The 25,867-nt window shown below is 46.3% G+C and overlaps 1 protein-coding gene across 1 annotated transcript; it reads right to left on the bottom strand.

The window, feature by feature from the left end:
* Positions 1-15,353: 15,353 nt before the first annotated feature.
* Positions 15,354-25,219, bottom strand: LOC147975387 (uncharacterized). The gene is made up of 3 exons (XM_087520394.1): positions 25,216-25,219; positions 16,943-18,021; positions 15,354-16,142 (listed from the first exon to the last, which is right to left on the bottom strand). Exons 1-2 carry the CDS (start codon positions 25,217-25,219, stop codon positions 17,075-17,077), a joined length of 951 nt encoding a protein of 316 aa, XP_087376520.1. The 3' UTR covers positions 15,354-16,142; positions 16,943-17,074.
* Between the last annotated feature and the right edge of the window lie 648 nt (positions 25,220-25,867).

The following is a 25,867-nucleotide window of genomic DNA, read 5'->3' as shown; positions in this document are numbered from 1 at the left end:
AGATTCCAGGAACCGAAGCCTCGCCATGGGTGCTCACCGCTCGCCGCCGGTGACCTCTCCGCGCCGCCCTGCACCGGAAATCGGACGGATCCGGCAGCCTCCGACCAGATCCACCCCGTCCCCGCTGTCTGCCGACGTCCCGCCTCACTGGAGTCATGGCGCCACCCCTGCATTGCTCGATCCAGGCGGGATAGAGGATCAGGACGAGCCCAGCCACCGCGTATGCCTCCACCGCCTGGGAGGACCTCTGCTTCCACCAAGGCCCAGCCGCCCCTTCCATCCTTCCTCTCCACCGCGTGGGCTGTGGCCCTCTAGTGAGGCCCAGTCCGCCCAAGATTCGGCCCATGCATGTTTTTTTCCTGTTGTGTTTTTCCTTTTATTCCAGAGAGTGTAGATTTACAGGAAACCCCTTGCATTTCATGCATATAATAACTAAAGATTTGTGCATCGGTTTAATATAAATTGTATATGAAAAATTCTTAGAATTTTGTGTAGATTAATAATTTCCAACTTTCATCCATGTTTAAAATGTTGTTTGTTTAAATTTGCTTAAATGCCATGTTAAAATGGTTTATTTCATAACTTAATAACCGTAGCTCCAAATTTAATAAACTTTATATGTAAGTGGAGTAGAAAAATGCATAGTTTAATATGGTGGCATTATTTTGCATGTTTAACAAATCTAAAATTGTGTATAGGGCAGAAAATTTCCAACTAAATGATTTATTATGTTTCAAGACTTGTTGCTTGTTGTTCCGGCCTCATTGCCAACAAATCTAAAATTGTGTATATGAACCTTAGCTCCAAAATATGCACATGAGGATTTTTTCTGGACTTGTTGATTGTTGTTCTGGCCTCATTTAAACTTGCCTAGATAGGTAGGTTTATTATGTTTCACCTCTTGCCATGTTTAAAAACATTTAATGTTGTTGAGTACCTAAACGAGAGTGAACTAAATGATTGAATGTGGTGTTTCGTAAATATGAAACTCGTTGCATATTGAGCTCCACTTAATTTGTAGTATTGTTTGTGCACTTTGCCATGCCATGTTTCATTAAACTGGACATGCATCATACTTGGTTGTGCATCATGCCATGTTTATGTGATGGTTGTTTACTTGTTGCTTGCTTCTTTCTGGGTTGCTTCTCTCGTTAGCTTCGGTTTCGTTGCGGAGTTATGAGGATCCGTTCGACTACATCCATTTGTCTACTTCTTGGACTCGTTCTTCTTCCTTGCGGGATCTCAGGAAAGATGACCATACCCTCTAAATCCCTTCTATCTTTGCTTGCTAGTTGTTCGTTCTATCGCTATGTCGCGCTACCTACCACTGTGTTATATCATGCCTCCCATATTTCCATGTCAAGCCTCTAACCCACATTCCTAGCAAACTGTTGTTTGGTTAAGTTACCGCTTTTGCTCAGCCCCTCTTATAGCATTGCTAGTTGTAGGTGAAGGTGAAGTTTGTTCCATGTTGGAACATGGATATGTTGGGATATCACAATATCTCTTATTTTAATTAATGCATCTATATACTTGGTAAAGGGTGGAAGGCTCGGCCTTATGCCTTGTGTTTTGTTCCACTCTTGCCGCCTTAGTTTCCGTCATACCGGTGTTATGTTCCTTGATTTTGCGTTCCTTACGCGGTTGGGTGTTATGAAAACCCCTTGACAGTTCACTTTGAATAAAACTCCTACAACAAGGCCCAACCTTGGTTTTACATTGGCCTAACAACCTATAACTTCCCCTCGGGTCGGCCAACCCGAGGGTCATATTTATTTTAAACGCCCCCCTGGGCTAGTGCTTCTCTAATTGTTGGTCCAAACCCGGAAACCCACGGGGCCACCTCGGGGCAACTTGAGGGCTGGTTTTACTCGTAGCTTGACCTATCCAGTGTGCCCTGAGAACGAGATACGTGCGAATCTTATCGGGATTGTTGGCACATCGGGCGGCTTTGGTGGTCTTGTTTTACCATTGTGGAAATGTCTTGTAACCGGGATTCTGAGACTGATCTGGTCTTTCCGGGAGAAGGAATATCCCTCGTTGACAGTGAGAGCTTGTGATGGCCTGAGTTGGGACACCCCTGCAGGGTATAAACTTTCGAGAGCCGTGCCAGCGGTTATGTGGCAGATGGGAATTTTTTAATGTCTGGTTGTAGACAACTTGACACTTGATTTAATTAAAATGCATCAACCGCATGTGTATCCATGATGGTCTCTTTTCGGTGGAGTCCAGGAAGTTGTAACACCCACGATGCGGCTATATCTCCCACGTTTCGGAGCACGACTTAGAGGCATAACCGCATAGTAGGCATGTCGCAAGAGGGGTAATCTTTACACATCCCATGTTCTGAATAAGAGAGGGATAAAGAGTTGGCTTACAATCGCCACTTCATACAACACATAAATATAGCATTACATCATCCAGAATACAATCAAGGTCCGACTACGGAACCAAACAAAGAAAGACAACCCCTAATACTAGATCCCCGATCGCCCCAACCAGGCTCCACTACTGATCAACTGTAAACGAAACAACACAACAAACACGATCTTCATCGAGCTCCCAGTTGAGCTTGGTTGCGTCATCTGCAATGGTTTCATCGGTACCTGCAACTGTTTGGAAGTATCTGTGAGCCATGAGGACTCAGCAATCTCACACCCGCGAGATCTAGACTATTTAAGCTTATGGGTAGGAAAAGGTAGTGAAGTGGAGCTGCAGCAAGCACTAGAATGTATGGTGGCTAACTTCGGCAAATGAGAGTGAGAAGAGAAGCAAAGCACGGTCGAGAACTAGAAGTGATCCTGAAACTACTTACGTTCAAGCATCACACAACAACCGTGTTCACTTCCCGGACTCCGCCGGAAAGAGACCATCACGGCTACACATGCGGTTGATGCATTTAATTTAAGTTAAGTGTCAAGTTATCTACAACCGAATATTAACAAATTCCCATCTGCCCATAACCGTGGGCAGGGCTTTCTAAAGTTCAAAACCCTGCAGGGGTGTCCCAACTTAGCCCATCACAAGCTCCCACGGTCAACGAAGGATATTCCTTCTCCCTGGAAGACCCGATCAGACTCGGAATCCCGGTTACAAGACATTTCGACAATGGTAAAACAAGACCAGCAAGACCGCCCGATGCGCCGACATCCTGATAGGAGCTACACATATGTCGTTCTTAGGGCAACACCGGATGAACACTACGTACAACTAAAAACAACCCTCAAGTTTCCCAGAGGTGGCGCTGCAAGTGGCTCTATTTCGGACCAACACTTAGACAAGCACTGGCCCGGGGGGGCTTAAAATAAAGATGACCCTTGAGTCTGCAGAACCCAAGGGAAGGTGATAGGTTGTTAGGCAAATGTAAAACCAAGGTTATGTCAGGACCCCGATTCCAAGTCACATCGATCTAGCCAGTAACACCTCATATCACTTTGCGGCCTCACGCACGGTATTCCCACGGGTGTCGCCTTACCATGGCCGGGACCGTTTGCGCCTTTTGGCTCACGTATATGATAGTGTCGCTAGCATCCATATGACAGAAAACCCGGGCCGACATGACTAGTCGTGAACCCAAAGTGGCACTAGCTTACGGGGACAGGCATACATGAATCAACATCGAGCATGTTGGTCAGCAGCGTGCGAATCCGGGTTGTAGCACTGGGCTAACAGGACTCCGGGAACCAGGGCTATAGCAGGCTAGGCAGGACTCCGGATGTCACCGCGTGACATTTCCCAAAAGGGACAGACACAGGAACGAAGTGAAACACATGCCGGCCAGTCAAGTGTTTCGGAGTAGTAGTGCTGGGCTAGCAGGACTCCGGTGAACCGGGCTGTAGCGGACTACTATGGCTCATGTAAGCACAAGACTACATTTCCCCATAAGAGAGTCTACCAAGTATAAACAACTAGGTTGTCGGATCCCACACATACCAAGCATTTCAATCATACATACAATATGCTCAATATGTGCAATACAACATGGCATCACAACAAGACTCTACGACTCAGAGTATTTATTCATTAGGCTCCGAGGAGCGAGATATTACAAACATGGGTCTCATGACCCAGCATTCAGAGCATACAAGTCAAAGCACATGCAGAAGCTTAACTTGTCTGAGTACAGACAACAAATAAAAAGGAAGAAGGCTGAGGAGCCTGACTATCTACAAGACCCTCCTAAGGGTACGAGATCGTAACTGAGGTAACAAGCTAAACGTCAAAGTCCACGCGGAACTACTAGCGAGACTGACGTCTCTCTGCAAAAACATAAAATAGGCAAACGTGAGTACAAATGTACCCAGCAAGACTTACATCAGAACTATCTACATATGCATCCGTATCAACAAAGGGGGTGGTGGAGTTTAACTGCAGCAAGCCAGCTTTGACTCAGTGGCTAACCTAAACTACGACTGCAAGTAACTCTTTTGAGGTGGCGCACACGAGTCCACAAATTCACCATACCAATACACCACTATGGATCCGCTCCCGTTCCCCTATGAGAACGGCATCCATAGCACTCACGCTTCTCTTGCGCATTTTAGAGTATCCACTTTCACTTGTCTATGAACTATGCAAGGGGTCCAAGTTTCCATATCCAAGGAATCCGTCTATTCAAATAGATAATGATAACCCTGCAGGGGTGTACTTCTTCACACATGCTCTCGCCACTTATCGCCCTGTACACACCATGTACCTCAACAAACTTCGAGCGGAAGCCGGGCGAGGGAGTCGGCCACGACCTAACTAACCACACAAGTCTCTCTTCCAGGTTTATCGCCTATTCGGGTTCCATCCGCAAGGAGATCCGGCCGGGGTGTCTCTTACGGCCCCAAACGATGTGTATAGGGTTCCCAAGCCCACCATCCGGGTGCCACTTGGTACACCGGGCCACTGTGCCTAGTCTGTCCCAAGCCCACCTGTATCGGGTGCCACTTGGTAGACTACTAACACTACCTACAAACACCAGAAACTAGTTGCAACTCCTGGACAGAGATCAGGTTGATTAATAAGTCGAGAGAGCTTGGAGCGCCCGGGGCCCAATGTGTGGTAGTAACTGTTCATGGATCACAAACATAGAACTCAGTTCCTGAGGATGGCTGCAATGAGACAACCCACCATGTACTCCTACATGGCCTCTCACCGCTACCTTTACCAAATCGTGTTCACACACTTAGCTCACACACAGTAGGACATGTTCACCACATTCCAATTCATCCCCGATGAATCGGACCTGACTCAACTCTAAGCAGTAGCAGGCATGACAAACAAGCATGAATGAGTAGGCACATCAGGGCTCAAACAAATCCTACTCATGCTAGTGGGTTTCATCTATTTACTGTGGCAATGACAGGTCATGCAGAGGAAAGGGGTTCAGCTACCACATCATGTAACAGTTGAAACGATGTTGTCCTCATATAGTAAAAGAGAGCAGGAGCGAGAGAGTGGGATTGTATCGGAATGAACAAGGAGGTTTTGCTTGCCTGGCACTTCTGAAGATTATATAACTCTTCATCGGTGTCATCGAACTCATCGTTGGAACGAACGTCTATCGAGAGGGAACAACCACCGGCAAACACAAAAGGAACCGCAATCAATGCAATGCACATACATATGAATGATATGTCATATTAAGATACTGAATTGACCTAGTGCAACAGTTATCCATATTCATTGAAGTGGAATTCAAACCTATAGCAAATTCCAACTCCAAATCAATTACCATTTATTCCATAATCATGAAGTGTCCTATTCAGCGAGGTTAACTTGTTCAAACATGCATGAAAATGGTACAGATGGATTCCTTGAATTTTTCTGATAATTTTCATATATAAATTATTTCATTTGGAGTTATAGATAATTTTCTATGATTTTTAGAAGTTTTGGGCATTTTCTGGAATTAAACAAATCATTTCTGATTTATTTAAAATCCAGAAAAGCATTTATGACCTCATCACTGCATCACTGTGACGTCATCTAGTCAACAGGACGGGTCCAGGTCAAACCCGACATGTGGGGTCGGCACATCAGTGTCTCGGGCTGGTTTGTGTGGATGACAGGTGGGACCGGTCAACATTGACTTGACCAAAGTCAAAGGTGACATGTGGGGTCCACACATATTAGTACTAATCTTAATAGAAAATTAGACTAACCTAATTAGTCACAGGGTCGCACACGTCAGTGGCTCTAGAGGGGTCATTAGTGGGCTCATTAGCAACTAATGATGTCGCCACGTCGACATCGCCGGAGTTCAGCCGGCGGCGACCAAAACCGACGACGGAGACGCTGCGGGATTGAGCTACGGGCGACCAATTGCCTCGCCATTTGCGTCTAATGGCAGCGGTGAGTGCAGCGCATCTTGAAGGGCAGACGCCAGAGGCTGGTATGGCTGGAGTAGGCGGCGGCGAGGAGCTAGGCAGTGGCCGGAGTTCGGGCATGTTTGGTTTGGCACTAGGGGGCACGGCAGATCGAACAGGTGGGTGATGCAGGTTCACAGGAGCGCGGCGAGCACACTGGTGATGCTCGGGCAAGCGGACGAGCTCAGTAGCATGGAGCTCGTCGGCTGTGGTGGCGGCGAGCTTCAGCGGAGGTGGGGAACGGAGCTAGAGCAAAAACGTGAGCAGGAGAAGAGGGGGAGTCGGTTCGTGAGCTCACTGCGGTTGCGGAACGTGTCTCAGCGGGCTCGGGGAAGGGTTGGTGACGGCGTGCGGTCATCGGCGATCTCGGCGGCCGAGAGGTTGAAGACGACGCCATGGTCGTGGGGCGGTGCGTCCGGCGTCCTGCGGGTCGTCGAGGAGGCGTGGGCGACTGTGGCGGAGCTTCCGCGCAACATGGGAAGGCGAGAGGGGGTCGGGGAGCGCGGTGGTTCACGGCGGCGCTTCCATGGCGGCGTTGGCCGTCACGGAAGAGAGCGAGAGAGAGGAGGGGATGGACATGAGAGAGAGGGAGGGGGCCCGGGGGGAGTGCGTGGCGCCGTCCAGAGGCATCCGGGCGAGCAGGTAGAGAGGAGGTGGAGGCCTCGGGCGCGCAGGCGTCGACACGCCTCTGCCCACTGGCAGAGGTTGAAGACAACCGCTCCAGCCAGTGGGCTGGACCGTCCAGCTATCCGCGCCAGGTAAGTGGCCTAGGTGACTCTCTCTCTGTGTGTGTTTATTTAATTTGTTCTGTTTTTCTATTTTTGCTATTATGTTTTGATTTAGTTCAAAGACCAAATCATTTTTATATAATTCTGAAAAAAAAAATTTGGGAACTCCCTGAATTAATCCAGTGTCCCTCAATATTTCTCAGAATATTTGGAGCTATCAAAATATTTATAGCAATGTTTTAGAGCCCCAATCAAATACAATATGTGCTAAGGTAAAATCCAAGATGGCTAGGAAAAATGTGCATCACCTCTGGTTGCTGTTTCCAGCATCTACAAAAATCATGAACATTTTTCTAAGACCATTTTGGGTTCTTGGAATTTATTTTAGTTGAACCGTTTGAATTCCATTTGCTGCTAGGGTTTGATCATCCCCATTTCAAGTTTCTGAGAAATTTAAACATGATGCAAGATGATGATGCAATGACAAGCAAGGCCAAAGCTAGGGCTATGACAACTCACCCCCACTAAACAAGAATCTCGACCCGAGATTCAAGACGTGGAGTAAGAAGACAGAGGGGACACAAAGCTAACACGACCTTCACGATCTGACTGCTCTTCTCGAGGATGTTGATTCATTGCTCCAATTGATCTTGACATCTTTGCTATCGAGATATTTATCCAACATGATGATGACAGAAAGAGACTATCTACCGAAATCGATCTTCTTGAAGATCGAACAACTCACGATCAACTCACGGAATGAGATGTTGAAACATCTCGAGTTGAGACAAGAACACATCGAGAGGGATGGAAGAACAAACGACGAGGTTTGACTTGGTGGGCAACAATCCCACGCTTAAATAGATGGTGAGGGGGTTTCAAGGTAGCGAGGAGTTAAGTTGCCCGTGATACCATAACGAGACATCTTAGGGGAGATGACTCATAGAGTTATTACCTTAAGTGGAAAAAAGAATTACTTTTGATACAAAGATCATTGAAACTCTTTGTACCAGCCTGAGGTAAACACAATCGATCGTTGGAAGGGGTTTGAAAGAATGGCATACTCCGACTAGGATGGATGATGTGGACTACCTTATTGAAGACAACGCAAGGGATGATTTTGCTTGTGCGTGCTCTCAAGAACTTGAGAATTTCCATATTCATCAAGGTTCTACCAACATCCGTGCCGAAGATCCTGGCAACACATCCTGCTACCATGATGAATAGTGATGGTCAATGCAGATACAAAGGAGGACAACACTTTCTCAGATTTTTCCTTAGCAATGCCAAGAAGAAAATATGGATGATCGACCGAGAGACATTTAGCACTGTGCTTCTAATGTTCTCCTTGATGTACTAGCATACCCCATTTATAGATATGGTTTGTTATCTAGAACATCAAGTAAAAAGGTCGGACTTCGGGAGCACAAGAATCCATAAGGAACAACTGCCAGAGTAAATATTACGAAGTTCTTATGGGTTGGTGGCCAACTTCCTCAATCAAGATACTACAATGATAGATCTTCCGGCTGGGTGTGTTGGCCACAACATCCACTTTACCGGGTTACAAAGAGACCAATATTATAGTTCTTGGGGAAACATTCCAACCATCATATCTGCCTGAGATTCAGATCTGGTTGGTGTTAGGATATTCCAGACTCATCATGTCTGAAAGGAAGAATTGCAACACAAATCGATGAGGTGATGTTGCGAGATTCTCGGGAAATGAACTACGGTAGCATGCTCCAAAACATGAGCTGGTTCTGCTAAACACATGTGAACATGTTGTCCCAGACAAGCATGACCACATAGTAGTCTTACAATGAAACACTACCGAGTCCTAGATGGGAACCATCATCGTGGATAACTAAGTCCTTGCATAAGTCATATGACTAGCTCTTATGAAGGAACTTCTTCTCCTTGAACAAATCAGTTAGTGGCTTGGTGTGCTAGGGATACATATAGAATGAAGGTTGCAAGTCTCCAAACCACAATATACTTCGCACATATGCATGACTGACTTGGGATGATTCTAGAGGAAGCAAAAAAAACTTTCTCGAATTCACGGTGGCAACTTGCATCGATTGCACGTGAATTTAGAGGAAGTCGCTACTTTGATCCAAACATATGCTTCATGAACGGAACATGAAGGCATTGTTTACAAAGTTTCCAACACTAGCTTAATGTTTAACACGAATCATGGGGGAGACAAGATGCTGCTGATGGGCTGAACAACAACTCATCAAGGTTTCCATCAAGATGGAATTCCACGACTATGTGAACAAGGTGATAACATTGGTCAGACCAAAGGATGTAATGGTGTATGCCCGAGGAATCAACCTCGAGTAAGACAACATTACAAACATCGTTGGTTCTGATTTGATTTGAGGATAGCCCACACTCAAATGAAAGTTTGGACAAGACAATAGATCCATCAACTGATCACGAGGACCAATCAATGAAGATATCATCTTTCTTCAACACACACACACACACACACACAAAAGATATCCCTTGACACGAACTAAGTCAGACAAAATTTTATCTTCCAACTCTCCAAGTTGTTGTTTAGCTTAACCAACTAGCTCAGGGGTACCCAACACAGATTCTTGGAGAAGGGGTGGTCACAAGAAACCAACTTGATCACGAACTCAACATAGCGGTCAGGTGACAACCTGGTAACACTTCCGAGTAGACATTCGGAAAATCACGAACCACTGATATGTTATTAAGCTCGGGAACAATCTTGCTTCTCAAGGCAAGACGACATGATCATAAGAGCAAGGTATTCAATCCTAACACAAAGAACAAAGAGTGCACCGGAAATAAGGACTAGGTAGCACAATCAATCTTAGGATGATGATTCAATAACCAACATGCTAAGAATGAGAGTATTGTCCATTAACTACCAAGCAACACGGTAGCTAGGAGTATTGATTTCACACACCACGGTTCACTTGTCGGCATTCCGGTTGCCATAACTCGGGTACCGTGAAATGAACAATGATGGCAAGAAGTATCACTGCGTCAAGATTCATAAGAGATGGTGCAATTCCTATGATATTCTTGACATGAAGATGGTAACACTTCTAGGTAGAACAGAGGAAAAGCTGGATTGGCATTTTGATCTGCGAAATACAATTGCTTTGACCCAATCCTAGATATGGATGAGGTGCTGGAGTTTGTTTCTCCTAGTCATTCTGGAATAGAATGGCTTGACGAACCACAAGAGTAATAGGCATCGATAACACGAGTGCACGACTACTCCTGACTATCAATTGATAGATGAAGGTCAGAATATAACTGAAGGGGGACAACTCAAAGGAACATATAACTTTCTGAGTTGTGGATGCATAGATTAGTATGTCGAACGAGTTCAACATATTTCTTCCGGATAACCCATGCAGAAAGGTAGAGCTGGCAAAATCACAATTATGAATGGAGAACTCATCAAGAGCACTCTTATTGTGATCTTTTGGTTCAACGAACTTCTGCCATAAGCGATTCGTAGTATTTGGAAGAAGGAACTACCACGGACCTCGAGGACTAATGCAAAGGTTACTAATATTCTAAAGGAACTAGCAACAATATCAACACGAAGTGAACAGAGTGATTCTTGGGTCAAGAACACAGGAGTAGAATACCTACTACTAAATGGCATCACAGGATGCTTTCGAGAATGGTGGCCAGAATCATCACACTGGGAACACAAAACATGGCTAGATTACTAGGTGACTCCCTAAAACACCTAGGGTCATAATAATAGCTCCAACATATATGTCGAGTCAACAGAGTACCTCAACTCACCGATTAGTGTGCTTATTCTGACCAAAAAGGACATCAGGAACGGAAAGAAAGGATTTGGAACTGCATTAGACTATTTAATGACCTGGGATGACTCGGACAGCATAACAACTGTAAATGCTCAAGAAGATTTGAGACATCCTGCAAAATGGTGGCATAACCACTCAACATCACAATATCAAGATTCTGAGGCCAGCTATGAACATATGGAAGTAGTAGGAACTGAACTGAGGCTTGAACTCAACAATCCTAGGCAACTACGGTTTAGTAACACGTCATCCTGAGAGATAGAAGATAAGCCTAGTTCTTAACCCCGTAGAAAAGATAAGATGACTCAGATCAGAAGGTCATGAGGATAAGGAGTAAAAAGAGCCTTACGTTCCCATCCACAATCAATTCCCTTATATAACTAAAGCATTTCTAGACACGACTTCAACCAGTTTGGCTTGGTAATCCTACAGGCAGTCAGGCTCTGATACCAAAGTTGTCAGGACCCAGATTCCAAGTCACATCGATCTAGCCGGTAACACCTCATATCACTTTGCGGCCTCACGCATGGTATTCCCACGGGTGTCGCCTTACCATGGCCGGGACCGTTTGTGCCTTTTGGCTCACGTATATGATAGCGTCGCTAGCTTCCATATAACAGAGAACCCAGGCCGACATGACTAGTCGTGAACCCAAAGTGGCACTAGCTTACGGGGACAGGCATACATGAATCAACATCGAGCATGTCGGTCAGCAGCGTGTGAATCCGGGCTGTAGCACCGGGCTAACAGGACTCCGGGAACCCGGGCTGTAGCAGGCTAGGCAGGACTCCGGATGTCACCGCGTGACATTTCCCCGAAGGGACAGACACAGGAACGAAGTGAAACACATGCCGGCCAGTCAAGTGTTCCGGAGCAGTAGTGCTGGGCTAGTAGGACTCCGGTGAACTGGGCTGTAGCGGACTACTATGGCTCATGTAAGCACAAGACTACATTTCCCCATAAGAGAGGCTACCAAGGATAAACAACTACGTTGTCGGATCCCACACATACCAAGCATTTCAATTAAACACACAATATGCTCAATATGTGCAATACAACATGGCATCACAACAAGACTCTACGACTCAGAGTATTTATTCATTAGGCTCTGAGGAGCGAGATATTACAAACATGGGTCTCACGACCCAACATTCAGAGCATACAAGTGAAAGCACATGCGGAAGCTTAAATTGTCTGAGTACAGACAACAAATAAAAATGAAGAAGGCTGAGGAGCCTGACTATCTACAAGACCCTCCCAAGGGTACAAGATGGTAGCTGAGGTAACAAGCTAAACGTAGAAGTCCACGCGGAACTACTAGCGAGACTAACGTCTCTCTACAAAAACATAAAATAGGTAAACGTGAGTACAAATGTACCCGGCAAGACTTACATCAGAACTATCTACATAAGCATCGGTATCAACAAAGGGGGGTGGTGGAGTTTAACTGCAGCAAGCCAGCTTTGACTCAGTGGCTAACCTAAACTACGACTGCAAGTAACTCTTTTGAGGTGGCGCACACGAGTCCACAAATTCACCATACCAATACACCACTATGGATCCGCTCCCGTTCCCCTATGAGAACGGCATCCATAGCACTCACGCTTCTCTTGCGCATTTTAGAGTATCCACTTTCACTTGTCTATGAACTATTCAAGGGGTCCAAGTTTTCATATCTGAGGAATCCGGCTATTCGAATAGATAATGATAACCCTGCAGGGGTGTACTTCTTCACACACGCTCTCGCCACTTATCGCCCTGTACACGTTATGTACCTCGACAAACTTCAAGCAGAAGCCGGGCGAGGTAGTCGGCCACGACCTGACTAACCACACAAGTCTCTCGTCCAGGTTTATCGCCGATTCAGGTTCCATACGCAAGGAGATCCGGCCGGGGTGTCGCTTACGGCCCCAAGCGATGTATACAGGGTTCCCAAGCCCACCATCCGGGTGCCACTTGGTACACTAGGCCACTGTGCCTAGTCTGTCCCAAGCCCACCTGTATCGGGTGCCACTTGGTAGACTACTAACACTACCTACAAACACCAGAAACTAGTTGCAACTCCTGGACAGAGATCAGGTTGATTAATAAGTCGAGAGAGCTTGGAGCGCCCAGAGCCCAATGTGTGGTAGTAACTGTTCATGGATCACAATCACAGAACTCAGTTCCTGAGGACGGCTGCAATGAGACAACCCACCATGTACTCCTACATGGCCTCTCACCGCTACCTTTACCAAATCGTGTTGACACACTTAGCTCACACACAGTAGGACATGTTCACCACATTCCAATTCATCCCCGATGAATCGGACCTGTCTCAACTCTAAGCAATAGCAGGCATGACAAACAAGCATGAATGAGTAGGCACATCAGGGCTCAAACAACTCCTACTCATGCTAGTGGTTTTCATCTATTTACTGTGGCAATGACAGGTCATGCAGAGGAAAGGGGTTCAGCTACCGCAGCATGTAACAGTTGAAACGTTGTTGTCCTAATGCAGTGAAAGAGAGAAGGAGCGAGAGAGTGGGATTGTATCGGAATGAACAAGGGGGTTTTGCTTGCCTGGCACTTCTGAAGATGATATAACTCTTCATCGGTGTCATCGAATTCATCGTCGGAAGAAACGTCTACCGAGAGGGAACAACCACCGGCAAACACAAAAGGAACCGCAATCAATGCAATCCACATACATATGAATGATATGTCATATTAAGGTACTGAATTGACCTCGTGCAACAGTTAGCCATATTCGTTGAAGTGGAATTCAAACCTATAGTAAATTCCAACTCCAAACCAATTACCATTTATTCCATAATCATGAACTGTCCTATTCAGCGAGGTTAACTTGTTCAAACATGCATGAAAATGGTACAGATCGATTCTTTGAATTTTTCTGATAATTTTCATATATAAATTATTTCATTTGGAGTTATAGATAATTTTCTATGATTTTTAGAAGTTTTGGGCATTTTCTGGAATTAAACAAATCATTTCTGATTTATTTAAAATCCAGAAAAGCATTTATGACCTCATCACTGCATCACTATGACGTCATCCAGTCAACAGGACGGGTCCAGGTCAAACTCGACGTGTGGGGTCGGCACATCAGTGTCTCGGGCTAGTTTGTGTGGATGACAGGTGGGACCAGTCAACGTTGACTTGACCAAATTCAAAGCTGACACGTGGGGTCCACACATATTAGTACTAATCTTAACAAAAAATTAGACTAACCTAATTAGTCACAGGGTCCCACATGTCAGTGGCTCTAGAGGGGTCATTAGTGGGCTCATTAGCAACTAATCATGTCGCCACGTCGACATCGCCGGAGTTCGGCCGGCGGCGACCAAAACCGACGATGGAGACGCTGCGGGATTGAGCTACGGGCGACCATTTGCCTCGCCGTTTGCATCTAATGGTAGCGGTGAGTGCGGCGCATCCAGAAGGGCGGACGCTGGAGGCTGGTATGGCCGGAGTAGGCGGCGGCGAGGAGCTAGGCGGCGGCCGGAGTTTGGGCAAGTTCGGTTTGGCGCTAGGGGGCACGGCAGATCGAACAGGTGGGTGCTGTAGGTTCACAGGAGCGCGGCGAGCATGCTGGTGATGCTCGGGCGAGCGGACGAGCTCAGGAGCATGGAGCTCGTCGGCCGTGGCGGCGGCGAGCTTCGGCGGAGGTGGGGAACGGAGCTAGAGCAAAAACGCGAGCAGGAGAGGAGGGGGAGTCGGTCCGTGAGCTCACTGCGGTTGCAGAACGCGTCTCAGCGAGCTCGGGGAAGGGTTGGTGATGGCGTGCGGTCGTCGGCGATCTCGGCGGCCGAGAGGTTGAAGACGACGCCATGGTCGTGGTGCGGTGCGTCCGGCGTCCTGCGGGTCGTCCAAGAGGCGTGGGCGACGTTGGCAGAGATTCCACGCAACACGGGAAGGCGAGAGGAGGTCGGGGAGCGCGGTGGTTCACGGCGGCGCTTCCATGGCCGCGTTGGCCGTCGTAGAAGAGAGCGAGGGAGATGAGGGGATGGAAGCGAGAGAGAGGGAGTGGGCCCAGGGGAGTGCGTGGCGCCGTCCAGAGGCATCCGGGCGAGCAGGCAGAGAGGAGGTGGAGGCCTCGGGCGTGCAGGCGTCGACACGCCTCTGCCTACTGGCAGAGGTTAAAGACAACCGCTCCAGCCAGTGGGCTGGGCCGTCGAGCTGGCCGCGCCAGGTAAGTGGCCCAGGTGACTCTCTCTCTCTGTTTATTTAATTTGTTCTGTTTTTCTATTTTTGCTATTATGTTTTGATTTAGTTCAAAGACCAAATCATTTTTATATAATTCTAAAAATATTTTTTGGGGAACTCCCTGAATTAATCCAGTGTCCTTCAATATTTCTCAGAATATTTGGAGCTGTCAAAATATTTATAGCAATGTTTTGGAGCCCCAATCAAATACAATATGTGTTGAGGTAAAATCCAATATGGCTAGGAAAAATGTGCATCACCTCTGGTTGCTGTTTCCAGCATCAACAAAAATCATGAACATTTTTCTAAGACCATTTTAGGTTCTTGGAATTTATTTTAGTTGAACCTATTTGAATTCCATTTGCTGCTAGGGTTTGATCATCCCCATTTCAAGTTTCTGAGAAACATAAACATGATGCAAGATGATGATGCAATGACAAGCAAGGCCAAAGCTAGGGCTGTGACAGGTTGGGCCTTGCCAGAGGAGTTTTATTCAAGGCGAACTGTCAAGGGGTTCCCATTATAACCCAACCGCGTAAGGAAAGCAAAATCAAGGAACATAACACTGGTATGACGGAAACTAGGGCGGAAAGAGTGGAACAAAATACCAGGCATAAGGCCGAGCATTCCACCGTTTACCAAGTATATAGATGCATTAAAGTAAAATAAGAGATATTGTGATATCCCAACATATCCATGTTCCAACATGGAACAAACTTCATCTTCACCTGCAACTAGCAACGCTATAAGAGGGGCTGAGCAAAAGCGGTAACATAGCCAAACAACGGTTGGCGAGGAAAGGTGGATTAGAGGCTTGACATGGCAATATGGGAGGCATGATATAGCAAGTGGTAGGTATCGCGGCATAGCAAAAGAGCGATCAACTAACAAGCGAAGATAGAAGTGATTTCGAGGGTATGGTCATCTTGCCTGAGATCCCGCAAGGAAGAAGAACGAGTCCATGAAGAAGAAAAATGGACGTAGTCGAACGGATCCGCACAAACATGATGTTATCGGAGCTAACCCGAAGAAGCAACACCGGAAAGAAGCAAACAACATAGTAAACAACCATCACATAAACATGGCATGATGCAGAACCAAGGATGATGCATGACCGGTTTAATGAAGCATGGCATGGCAAAGTGCACAAACAATCCTACAAATTAAGTGGAGCTCAATATGCAATGGGTTGCATATTGACGGAACACCACTTCAATTATTTAGTTCGATCTCGTTTATGTACTCAACAATATTAAATTTTATTTAACATGGCAAGGGGGTGAAGCATAAGAAAACTACCTATCTAGGCAAGTTTAAATGAGGCCGGAACTACAAACAACAAGTCCAGAAAAATCCTCATGTGCATATTTTAGGTTTGGTATTGCTCTGCCCTAACCCAAATTTTAGAGTTGTTAAACATGCAAAGTGAAGCCACCATGTTAAACTAGGCATTTTTCTACCCATTTACATATAAAGATTATTTAAATCCGAGCTACGGTTACTTAGTTATGAATTAAATCATTTTAGCATGTTATTTAAGCAAATTAAAGCAAACAGGAATTTAAACATTTTTAACATGCATGAAAGTTGCAAATTATTAATCTACAAAAATTCTAAGCAAGTTTCATATTTTAAGTTTTTACATGTGATGCATGGTTGGTGAGTTATTAAATGCATGTACTAGAAGGGGTTTTCTGTAAAACTGCCAACTCTGGAATATTGGCAAAATTCGCAGGACCAGGGAAAAAAATATAGCTAGCTGAAACAGAGGCTGGCCCAACATGAGGAAAGAAACCAAGAGGGGGCTGGGGCAGCTCACCCATGGGCCAAGCCCAGTCGATCGAAGCAGCAGGCCGGCGGGTCTGGCTGTGTCTTTGCGCTAAGGGCCACGCGGGTGAAGGGCTACGCGGTCAACGCGGTCGGTCGTTCTCTCGATTGGAAGCAGAGGAGGTCACAGGTAGGCAGTGGCGCAGTTGCAGGGGGCTCCGGCGACTGACGACGTGGCAGGGGGGTTGAGACGAGGCGGTGGAGCGGTGGTCGGCAGGCGTGGGGATGCAGCGACGAGGTGAGCCGAGCAGAGAGGCATCGGCCCTGGTGCGATGACGACGAGGTAGGCGACGGCTGGGAAATCCCGGCGCGGGCAAAACGAAACCGGAGGCCAGTGAGGATGGACGGGGAACAAGGCAAAACTCCGGCGCGAGCATAGCGTCTCCGACGGCAGTGGTGGTGGCTTGAAGTTTGCATCCACGGCGGGGTTCCTGCTTACGGTGGTCTCTGGCGACGCAGCTGGTCGCGAGGACGGACGCGTGAGGCTGTCGTCGAGGAGCTCGGGAGGCTCGGCGGCTTGGTGTCCTTGGCGGCCTCCTACGAAAGAGGCAGCAAGCGAGGTTGGGGAGGTCCGGGACGGCACAAAAACGACGAGGATGACCGGACGGTGGCGGACCAGATCCGCGCAGGTGGCGGGGAAGCTGCTTCGTTCATGGCGCTCGTGCACGGCGTCGCTGCACTGGCGGGAGGAGGAGGCCTCGCCGGGTCCAAGCAGGAAGAATTGGGTGCTGCAGGGGCACACGAGAGACTGCAGGGGAGAAGGAACAATGCAGCGCTGCTGCTGTGGTGGCGCATGGGAAGCAGAGGAGGTTATGCCCGTGGTCGCCGGCGTGGCGAACGGCAACGCAAGGAGACGAGGCCGAGCGCTCCTTCTCGGGCACGAGCGAGGAGGTGGGCCGCGGGCAGAGGAGCTCGTGCTCCTGCAGGATTTGGGCGGCGGCCGTGGTGGTTGGTAGCGAATGGAGGCTGAGGGGATCGAGAAGATGGAGCCTTGGGTGTGCGTGCTTGGACGATGAGATCTGGGAGGATCCCGAGGACAAGTGGCGGCGGCAAAGGGATGGGACAAACCTCCTAGGTTTTAGGGTCAGTCTAGATTAGGATTAGGGTTTTTTATATAGGGAAAGGAAGGGGTGTATGGACCATCTGATTAAAATCGTACGGTTGAGATAAAAATGCTAGGCGAGACCAAAAGAAAAATTGAAGACGTTTTAGGGACATCTGAGAATGATCCGAACCCAACGGTGATGACTGTCCGGGTCGGGTTCGGGGAAGTTTTCGGACGCGCGAGGGGGTTCTCAGAACTGAGCGGAGAGGAGGTCTGACAAAAGGCCACGAAGGCAAGGGGGGTTTGAAGGGCTCAGATAAAAAGAGGGAAGAGAAGGAGAGGCCCGGCAACTGTTTCCGGAGACCGAAAACGTCCGACATTAGACCGGCTATATTGCCACTATAGTTATCCATTGGGGCATCAAACGGAGTCCGAATGCGATGAGGCTTGGCAGGCGGTCTACTGACAACAAAACAACACCGCATGCCAACTTTCATCCCATTCCGAGAACATTTTCGGCCACTTATAAAATAATATTTCGGACATGCCGCGGGTGCATGCGAGTGTGGTTGGACTCAGAACGGAGAATGGACGGAACTGGGGAAACCCGGACGGATGCAAGTTTCAAAAACATGCAGATGCAATGCGGATGATGACATGATGAAATGCAACACGCAAGCAAATGACATGGTAACACCGGCGAATAACTGGAGGACACCTGGCGCATCGGTCTTGGGGCGTCACAACACTCCACCACTACGAGAGGATCTCGTCCCGAGATCTAGAATGGCACCGGAGAGAAACGGAAGAGGAAGAGAAGAGATAAAACTAAGTTGCTTCTTTGACAAATGAGTGAGACCACGAACCTTGCGAGGTTGAACAAATAGAAAGACAGCATACAATGAAGATGATCACAGTTGAAACACTCCATTAGAAAAGAGGAACAAGGAACATTACTAGAACCTTGTAGGTAGAAAGACATAAGAAAAGGGTTGCAATGGATAAGAATTACATACAAGCACCTCGGTTGAAACAAGATGTACATGGAACGATAAGGATCAATTACGACAACACTCCGGTTGGAAAAGGAAGGTAAAGAATATGAACTTGGAAAAATGAAAGCACTTGGACGAGACTCCTGTTAGAAGAGGAATGATAGACACAACACTCCGGTTAAAACAAAATAGAGAGAGAAAAAGAATGATGTAATTTGGACAACACTCGGACTAGAAATGGATGTAATTGAACATGAACTTGACAAGATGAGAAGATACTTGATGAAATCAACAACACACTGCCTCCGGAACTATTGAAAGAATGGCACAAGGGGTAAGAACGATTTCAAACAGCACTCCGGTTGAGAAGGGATGGAAAACTTGATAAGATGAGAGGTCTTGAATAGAGGGCATGACACTCCGGTCAAAAGGATAAGCATGAAAGAACACAATCCTCACAATTCGAGATGATGATTGAAAAGAGCAACATCACAATGCCTCCGGAAGGAAGAATAAAAGATATATCATTGGAATAAAAGAATGGAGAAGAAAAAGCCAACTTCTACCACAACTGATCTTGGAAAGCACCCTTCCAAGAAGGATATGACAGGGTTGTTGGAAAACCAACAACAAAAAGAACAAGCTTGTAGTGGGCTTATGGAGAACATCTCAAAACTATGAGGTGAAATTCTTCCACTAACGAAAAACAATAGATTGGATTGATATGAACTAGGAGACGAGAAACTTATTTCACTGGGAGGATAAATGAAGAACTTGGATCATTTATGAGAACCATAAATAGCAACAATTCTTAGGGAAAGGTTTAGGTGAAATATAACCCAAGATAACTCCAATGAAGAGATTGATGTATTTAAGATACCTCATTCCTGGCAACTTGTCAATCATGAAACATGAAGGAAACTATCAAAATGACATAACACCAGCTCAAAAGATGAGATAGAAAGAATCGCACTTCGGAATGCAAGACGAAGAATGCTTGAACTCCTCAAAACAAGACATGTGTCGAACACCATGTTTAATTTAGAGTATAGCTTGGCGGATCATGACTTCGAGAGAATCTTGAAGAACAAATGAAGAATGAAAATAATCCTTGATGAACCACCATGTAGAACCTCCATGAAGAAACTCCGGTAATAAAAGGATGGCCAAACGAAAGGAAAGAGAAGTTGAAAACACAAGGTGAAGCCTTGTAATGATTAGAAGGAGCTTCACGATGATATAACCGAGAAAAAAATTTGGAACTCGGGGAAAGAAAGATGAACAATTGAAAACGAGAATTTGATTAGCCTCCGGAATAAGGAGTTGAATTTATTCTATGAAACAAGAATAAGAATTACATTATGCTTATCCTTCACCAATTTAAATTGGTGACAAGCAACGGATTTGGCATACTACTTATTCTTGTAGGAAGGATTAAGATAGATATAGCGCAAACTTGGGAAGGTCTTCAACGATCCACCGGTAGGATTTGAAAGAACGAATGAATTGATATGAGAACATAGGAAGAGAACTCTTGAACGAACCACCGTAAGAATTGAAAATGAGAGTAGCAAAGGCAAAAATCACCAGGTAGAATTGGAAAACGAATGAAGATACTTGAGTGAATTTAGATACAAGTGAACGAAGAGATCACGAGCTGATTAGAGAATAATTGAATGATGCACCGGTAAAATTGGGAGAACAATAGCTGAAAACTGGAATGAATAATATTTGAAAAGATGGCCTTCGGAGGAAAGAAATGGAAACAACTCATGAAATGCCCCGGATGGGTGAAAAGAATTTTTACAATCAAAAACAATTATGAGAGGATGGCATAAAGCTAGAACCATGAATCTTGAAGAGAATGAAACAAGATTTAGAGGACACACTTCTTCAGTCTTCAAAATCCGAGAATGACGACGAGAAACATCACCATGATAATTGATGAGACACCCCGGTAGAATGAAAAGCGAAGAGGTTGAGCCAACAACGAAAAGAGTTTGAAAGATCTTGGGGAAAGACATATGACTGATGATAATTCATTCTTACGTCAAACTTGGAAAAGAATTTGAGAGTAACTCCGTGAAGATTAGAAGAGTCAGGTAAGTTCCTGGGAAAAGACCTGTGGGTTAGGACCCACTCAAAAGAAACACTATTGAAATGGTTTTGAAGAGAGATTGCACCGGTTGATTTAAATGGCTTGAAAGAAATAGCAACTTCAAGATATCTTGAACGGATCAAGAATGGAAATGTGAATCTTCTAAGATATCTTCAACACTCCAGAGCAAATGAATAGCGAGAGGTGAGCGATTAAGAAGTGCACCGGCCTAAGAAAACATTTAAAACGAAGAAAGGATATGATCAACAAAGCTTGAATTGAATCCACTGGAGAAGAAAGAGAACGAAGAATGATGAACTAGTAGAGCATCTTCATGAGAACCATCGGGTAAGAACATTGACTGAATAGAATGGAGAGACTTCCCATCCATAATTAAAATGGATACTTGATTAAGATATATGAGTCCTTGTAGAAAAAAGGTGGGAGGGCGGGAAAAACAAAGGCAACTTAGGGACAGAAGAAACTAACAACGTTGGGAAAACCGAGAGGTGATCGTGCGGATGTTGAAATGATCGGATCCACTTGAAGAGAAACCCGCCGCTTGAAAAGGATTGACATGACAATCTCGATGATCAAGAAGGATTAGTATCCACATAGAAATATGAGAACACCGCTTAGGAAAGGTATGGAATCAACATTTGACTTCGAAACAACTCGAATACCACAACTGAAAACAAAAACAAAGGATTGGCTTGGAGAATAAGCCGGAACAAACATATGATAGAGATTTCATCCGAAGTTTTCGTGGTTGGGCCCACATGGGCTCGATCGTACGACACCATCATGTACAAGGAGGTGCACATGACATACGAAGCGTCCCCGAGTCATCCTAGCCAAGGACTCTTTAAGACACAACGAGACCACTATAAAACCAACCGTGGATAGGCGGACCACTAGACGTTGAACCCCAATTTCATATCATACATCTGTCGGAAAGATATCCTAGGAGCTACTTGAATTCCCACTTATAAACTCCCAAAACTTTCTGGTTATGCAATCCGGTGTTGGGGATACATGGGAAGCATAATATCTCACCCAAAACTAGCAAATCCTACATCCAGCTGTATCCATCCTTCAACACATAACCAAGAAACCTTCGGAAATCATTTACCTCAACCTTCGACAAGCATCCGTTATACAAGTTATGGCAATACTCCCGAACTCCCGCCCCAGTACTGGGTGGCGTCGAGGTTATCTCACCAACAACTGCATAAAAGAGATTTTCGATGTCGGTGAAAATTAGGTATTCCAGAACTGCAACGATAAAATTGTGACGACAACACCTCGGAGCTCAACTCCCCGGGACACTGCCACAACCCCTAAATGTCAGGAGGCGCCAAGAGCAATGTTCTCGTCACAAAACCATCGGAACGATTCCAAGATACCCGCGTGATCCTAAAAAAATTCATGAAATTTGAGCAGAGAAGAGTCAAAACTCTACGTCAGGAGGCCTCACCAGAGCGACGAAGGGACTGAGGAGTAAAAAGAATCCTACTCTCCGATATATATAACCCTAAGACTCAAAACTTTTGTTCTAGACTCAACAACGTCAGCGATTCGATCAAGCAGGGGGCTCCTAAGTCGGGGATGGCTCTGATTAACAACTTGTAACACCCACGATGCGGCTATATCTCCCACGTGTCGGAGCACGACTTAGAGGCATAACCACATAGTAGGCATGTCGCAAGAGGGGTAATCTTTACACATCCCATGTACTGAATAAGAGAGGGATAAAGAGTTGGCTTACAATCGCCACTTCATACAATACATAAATATAGCATTACATCATCCAGAATACAATCAAGGTTCGACTACAGAACCTAATAAAGAAAGACAACCCCTAATGCTAGATCCTTGATCGCCCCAACTGGGCTCCACTACTGATCAACTGGAAACGAAACAACACAACAAACACGATCTTCATCGAGCTCCCACTTGAGCTTGGTTGCGTCATCTGCAATGGTTTCATTGACACCTACAACTGTTTGGAAGTATCTGTGAGCCACGAGGACTCAGCAATCTCACACCCGCGAGATCAAGACTATTTAAGCTTATGGGTAGGAAAATGTAGTGAGGTGGAGCTGCAGCAAGCACTAGCATGTATGGTGGCTAACTTATGCAAATGAGAGCGAGAAGAGAAGCAAAGCATGGTCGCGAACTAGAAGTGATCAAGATGTGATCCTGAACTACTTACGTTCAAGCATAACACAAGAACCATGTTCACTTCCCGGACTCCGCCGGAAAGAGACCATCACGACTACACACGCGGTTGATGCATTTTAATTAAGGTAAGTGTCAAGTTCTCTACAACCGGATATTAACAAATTCCCATCTGCCCATAACCGCGGGCACGGCTTTCGAAAGTTCAAAACCCTGCAGGGGTGGCCCAACTTATCCCATCACAAGCTCTCACGGTCAACGAAGGATATTCCTTCTCCCAGGAAGACCCGATCAGACTCGGAGTCCCGATTACAAGACATTTCGACAATGGTAAAACAAGACCAGCAAGACCGCCCGATGCGCCGACACCCCAGGAGGAGCTACACATATCTCGTTCTCAGGGCAACACTGGATGAACACTACGTACAACTAAAAGCAGCCCTCAAGTTTCCCCGAGGTGGCGCTGCAAGTGGCTCTGTTTTGGACCAACACTTAGACAAGCACTGGCCCAGGGGGCTTAAAATAAAGATGACCCTTGAGTCTGCAGAACCCAAGGGAAGGTGATAGGTTGTTAGGCAAATTTAAAACCAAGGTTGGGCCTTGCTGGAGGAGTTTTATTCAAAGCAAACTGTCAAGGGGTTCCCATTATAACCCAACCGTGTAAGGAACACAAAATCAAGGAACATAACACCGGAATGACGGAAACTAGGGCGGCAAGAGTGGAACAAAACACCAGGCATAAGGCCGAGCCTTCCACCCTTTACCAAGTATATAGATGCATTAAAGTAAAATAAGAGATATTGTGATATCCCAATATATCCATGTTCCAACATGGAACAAACTTCATCTTCACCTGCAACTAGCAACGCTATAAGAGGGGCTGAGCAAAAGCGGTAACATAGCCAAACAACGGTTTGCTAGGAAAGGTGGGTTAGAGACTTGACATGGCAATATGGGAGGCATGATATAGCAAGTGGTAGGTATCGTGGCATAGCAAAAGAGCGATCAACTAGCAAGCAAAGATAGAAGTGATTTCAAGGGTATGGTCATCTTGCCTGAGATCCCGCAAGGAAGAAGAACGAGTCCATGAAGAAGACAAACGGACGTAGTCGAACGGATCCTCACAAACGTGACGTTATAGGAGCTAACCCTAAGAAGCAACACCGGAAAGAGGCAAACAACATAGTAAACAACCATCACATAAACATGGCATGATGCACAACCAAGTATGATGCCTGACCGGTTTAATGAAGCATGGCATGGCAAAGTGCACAAACAATCCTACAAATTAAGTGGAGCTCAATATGCAACGGGTTGCATATTGAGGGAACACCACTTCAATTATTTAGTTCGATCTCGTTTATTTACTCAACAATATTAAATGTTGTTTAACATGGCAAGGGGGTGAAGCATAAGAAAACTACCTATATATGCAAGTTGAAATGAGGCCGGAACAACAAACAACAAGTCCAGAAAAATCCTCATGTGCATATTTTAGGTTTGGAACTATTCTGCCCTAAACCAAATTTTAGAGTTGTTAAACATGCAAAGTGAAGCCAGCATGTTAAAAGAGGCATTTTTCTACCCCATTTACATATAAAGATTATTTAAATCTGAGCTACAGTTAATTAGTTATGAATTAAATCATTTTAGCACGTTATTTAAGCAAATTAAAGCAAACATCAATTTAAACATTTTTAACATGCATGAAAGTTGCAAATTATTAATCTACACAAAATTCTAAGCAAGTTTCATATATTAATTTTTTCATGTGATGCATGGTTGGTGAGTTATTAAATGCATGTACTAGAAGGGGTTTTCTGTAAAACTGTCAACTCTGGAATATTGGCAAAATTCGCAGGACCAGAGAAAAAAATATAGCGGCCCGAAACAGAGGCTGCCCCAACATGAGGAAAGAAAACAAGAGGGGGGCTGGGGCAGCTCACCCATGGGCCAAGCCCAGTCGATGGAAGCAGCAGGCCGGTGGGTCTGGCTGTGTCTTTGCGCTGAGGGCCACGCGGGTGAAGGGCTACGCGGTCAACGCGGTCGGTCATTCTCTCGATTGGAAGTAGAGGAGGTCGCATGCAGGTAGTGGCGCAGCTGCAGGGTGCTCCGGCGACTGATGGCGCGGCAGAGGGGGTGAAGACGAGGCAATGGAGCGGCGTTGATCCGGTGGCCGGCAGGCGTGGGGATGCAGCAACGAGGTGAGCCGAGCAGAGATGCGTCGGCCTTGGCGCGATGATGACGAGGTAGGCGATGACTGGGAAATCTCGGCGCGGGCGAGCCGAAACCGGAGGCCGGTGTGGATGGACGGGCAACAAGGCAAAACTCCGGCGCGATCATGGCGTCTCCGACGGCAGTGGTGGTGGCTTGAAGTCTGCATCCACGGCGGGGTTCCTGCTGGCGGTGGTCTCCAGCGATGCAGTTGGTCGTGAGGACGGACGCGCGAGGCTGTGGTGGAGGAGCTCGGGAGGCTCAGCGGCTTGGCGTCCATGGCGGCTTCCTGCGAAAGCGGCAGCAAGCGAGGTTGGGGACGTCCGGGACGGCGCGAAAACAACGAGGATAACTGGACGGTGGCGGAGCATATCCGCGCATGTG

This window comes from Triticum urartu, chromosome 4A, assembly GCF_056163025.1.
Source record: "Triticum urartu cultivar PI428250 chromosome 4A, HENAU_Tu73, whole genome shotgun sequence".
Taxonomy (NCBI): Eukaryota; Viridiplantae; Streptophyta; class Magnoliopsida; order Poales; family Poaceae; genus Triticum; species Triticum urartu.
Note: the sequence above shows the minus strand (reverse complement) of the source record. Positions and strands in the feature narration are given on the sequence as shown.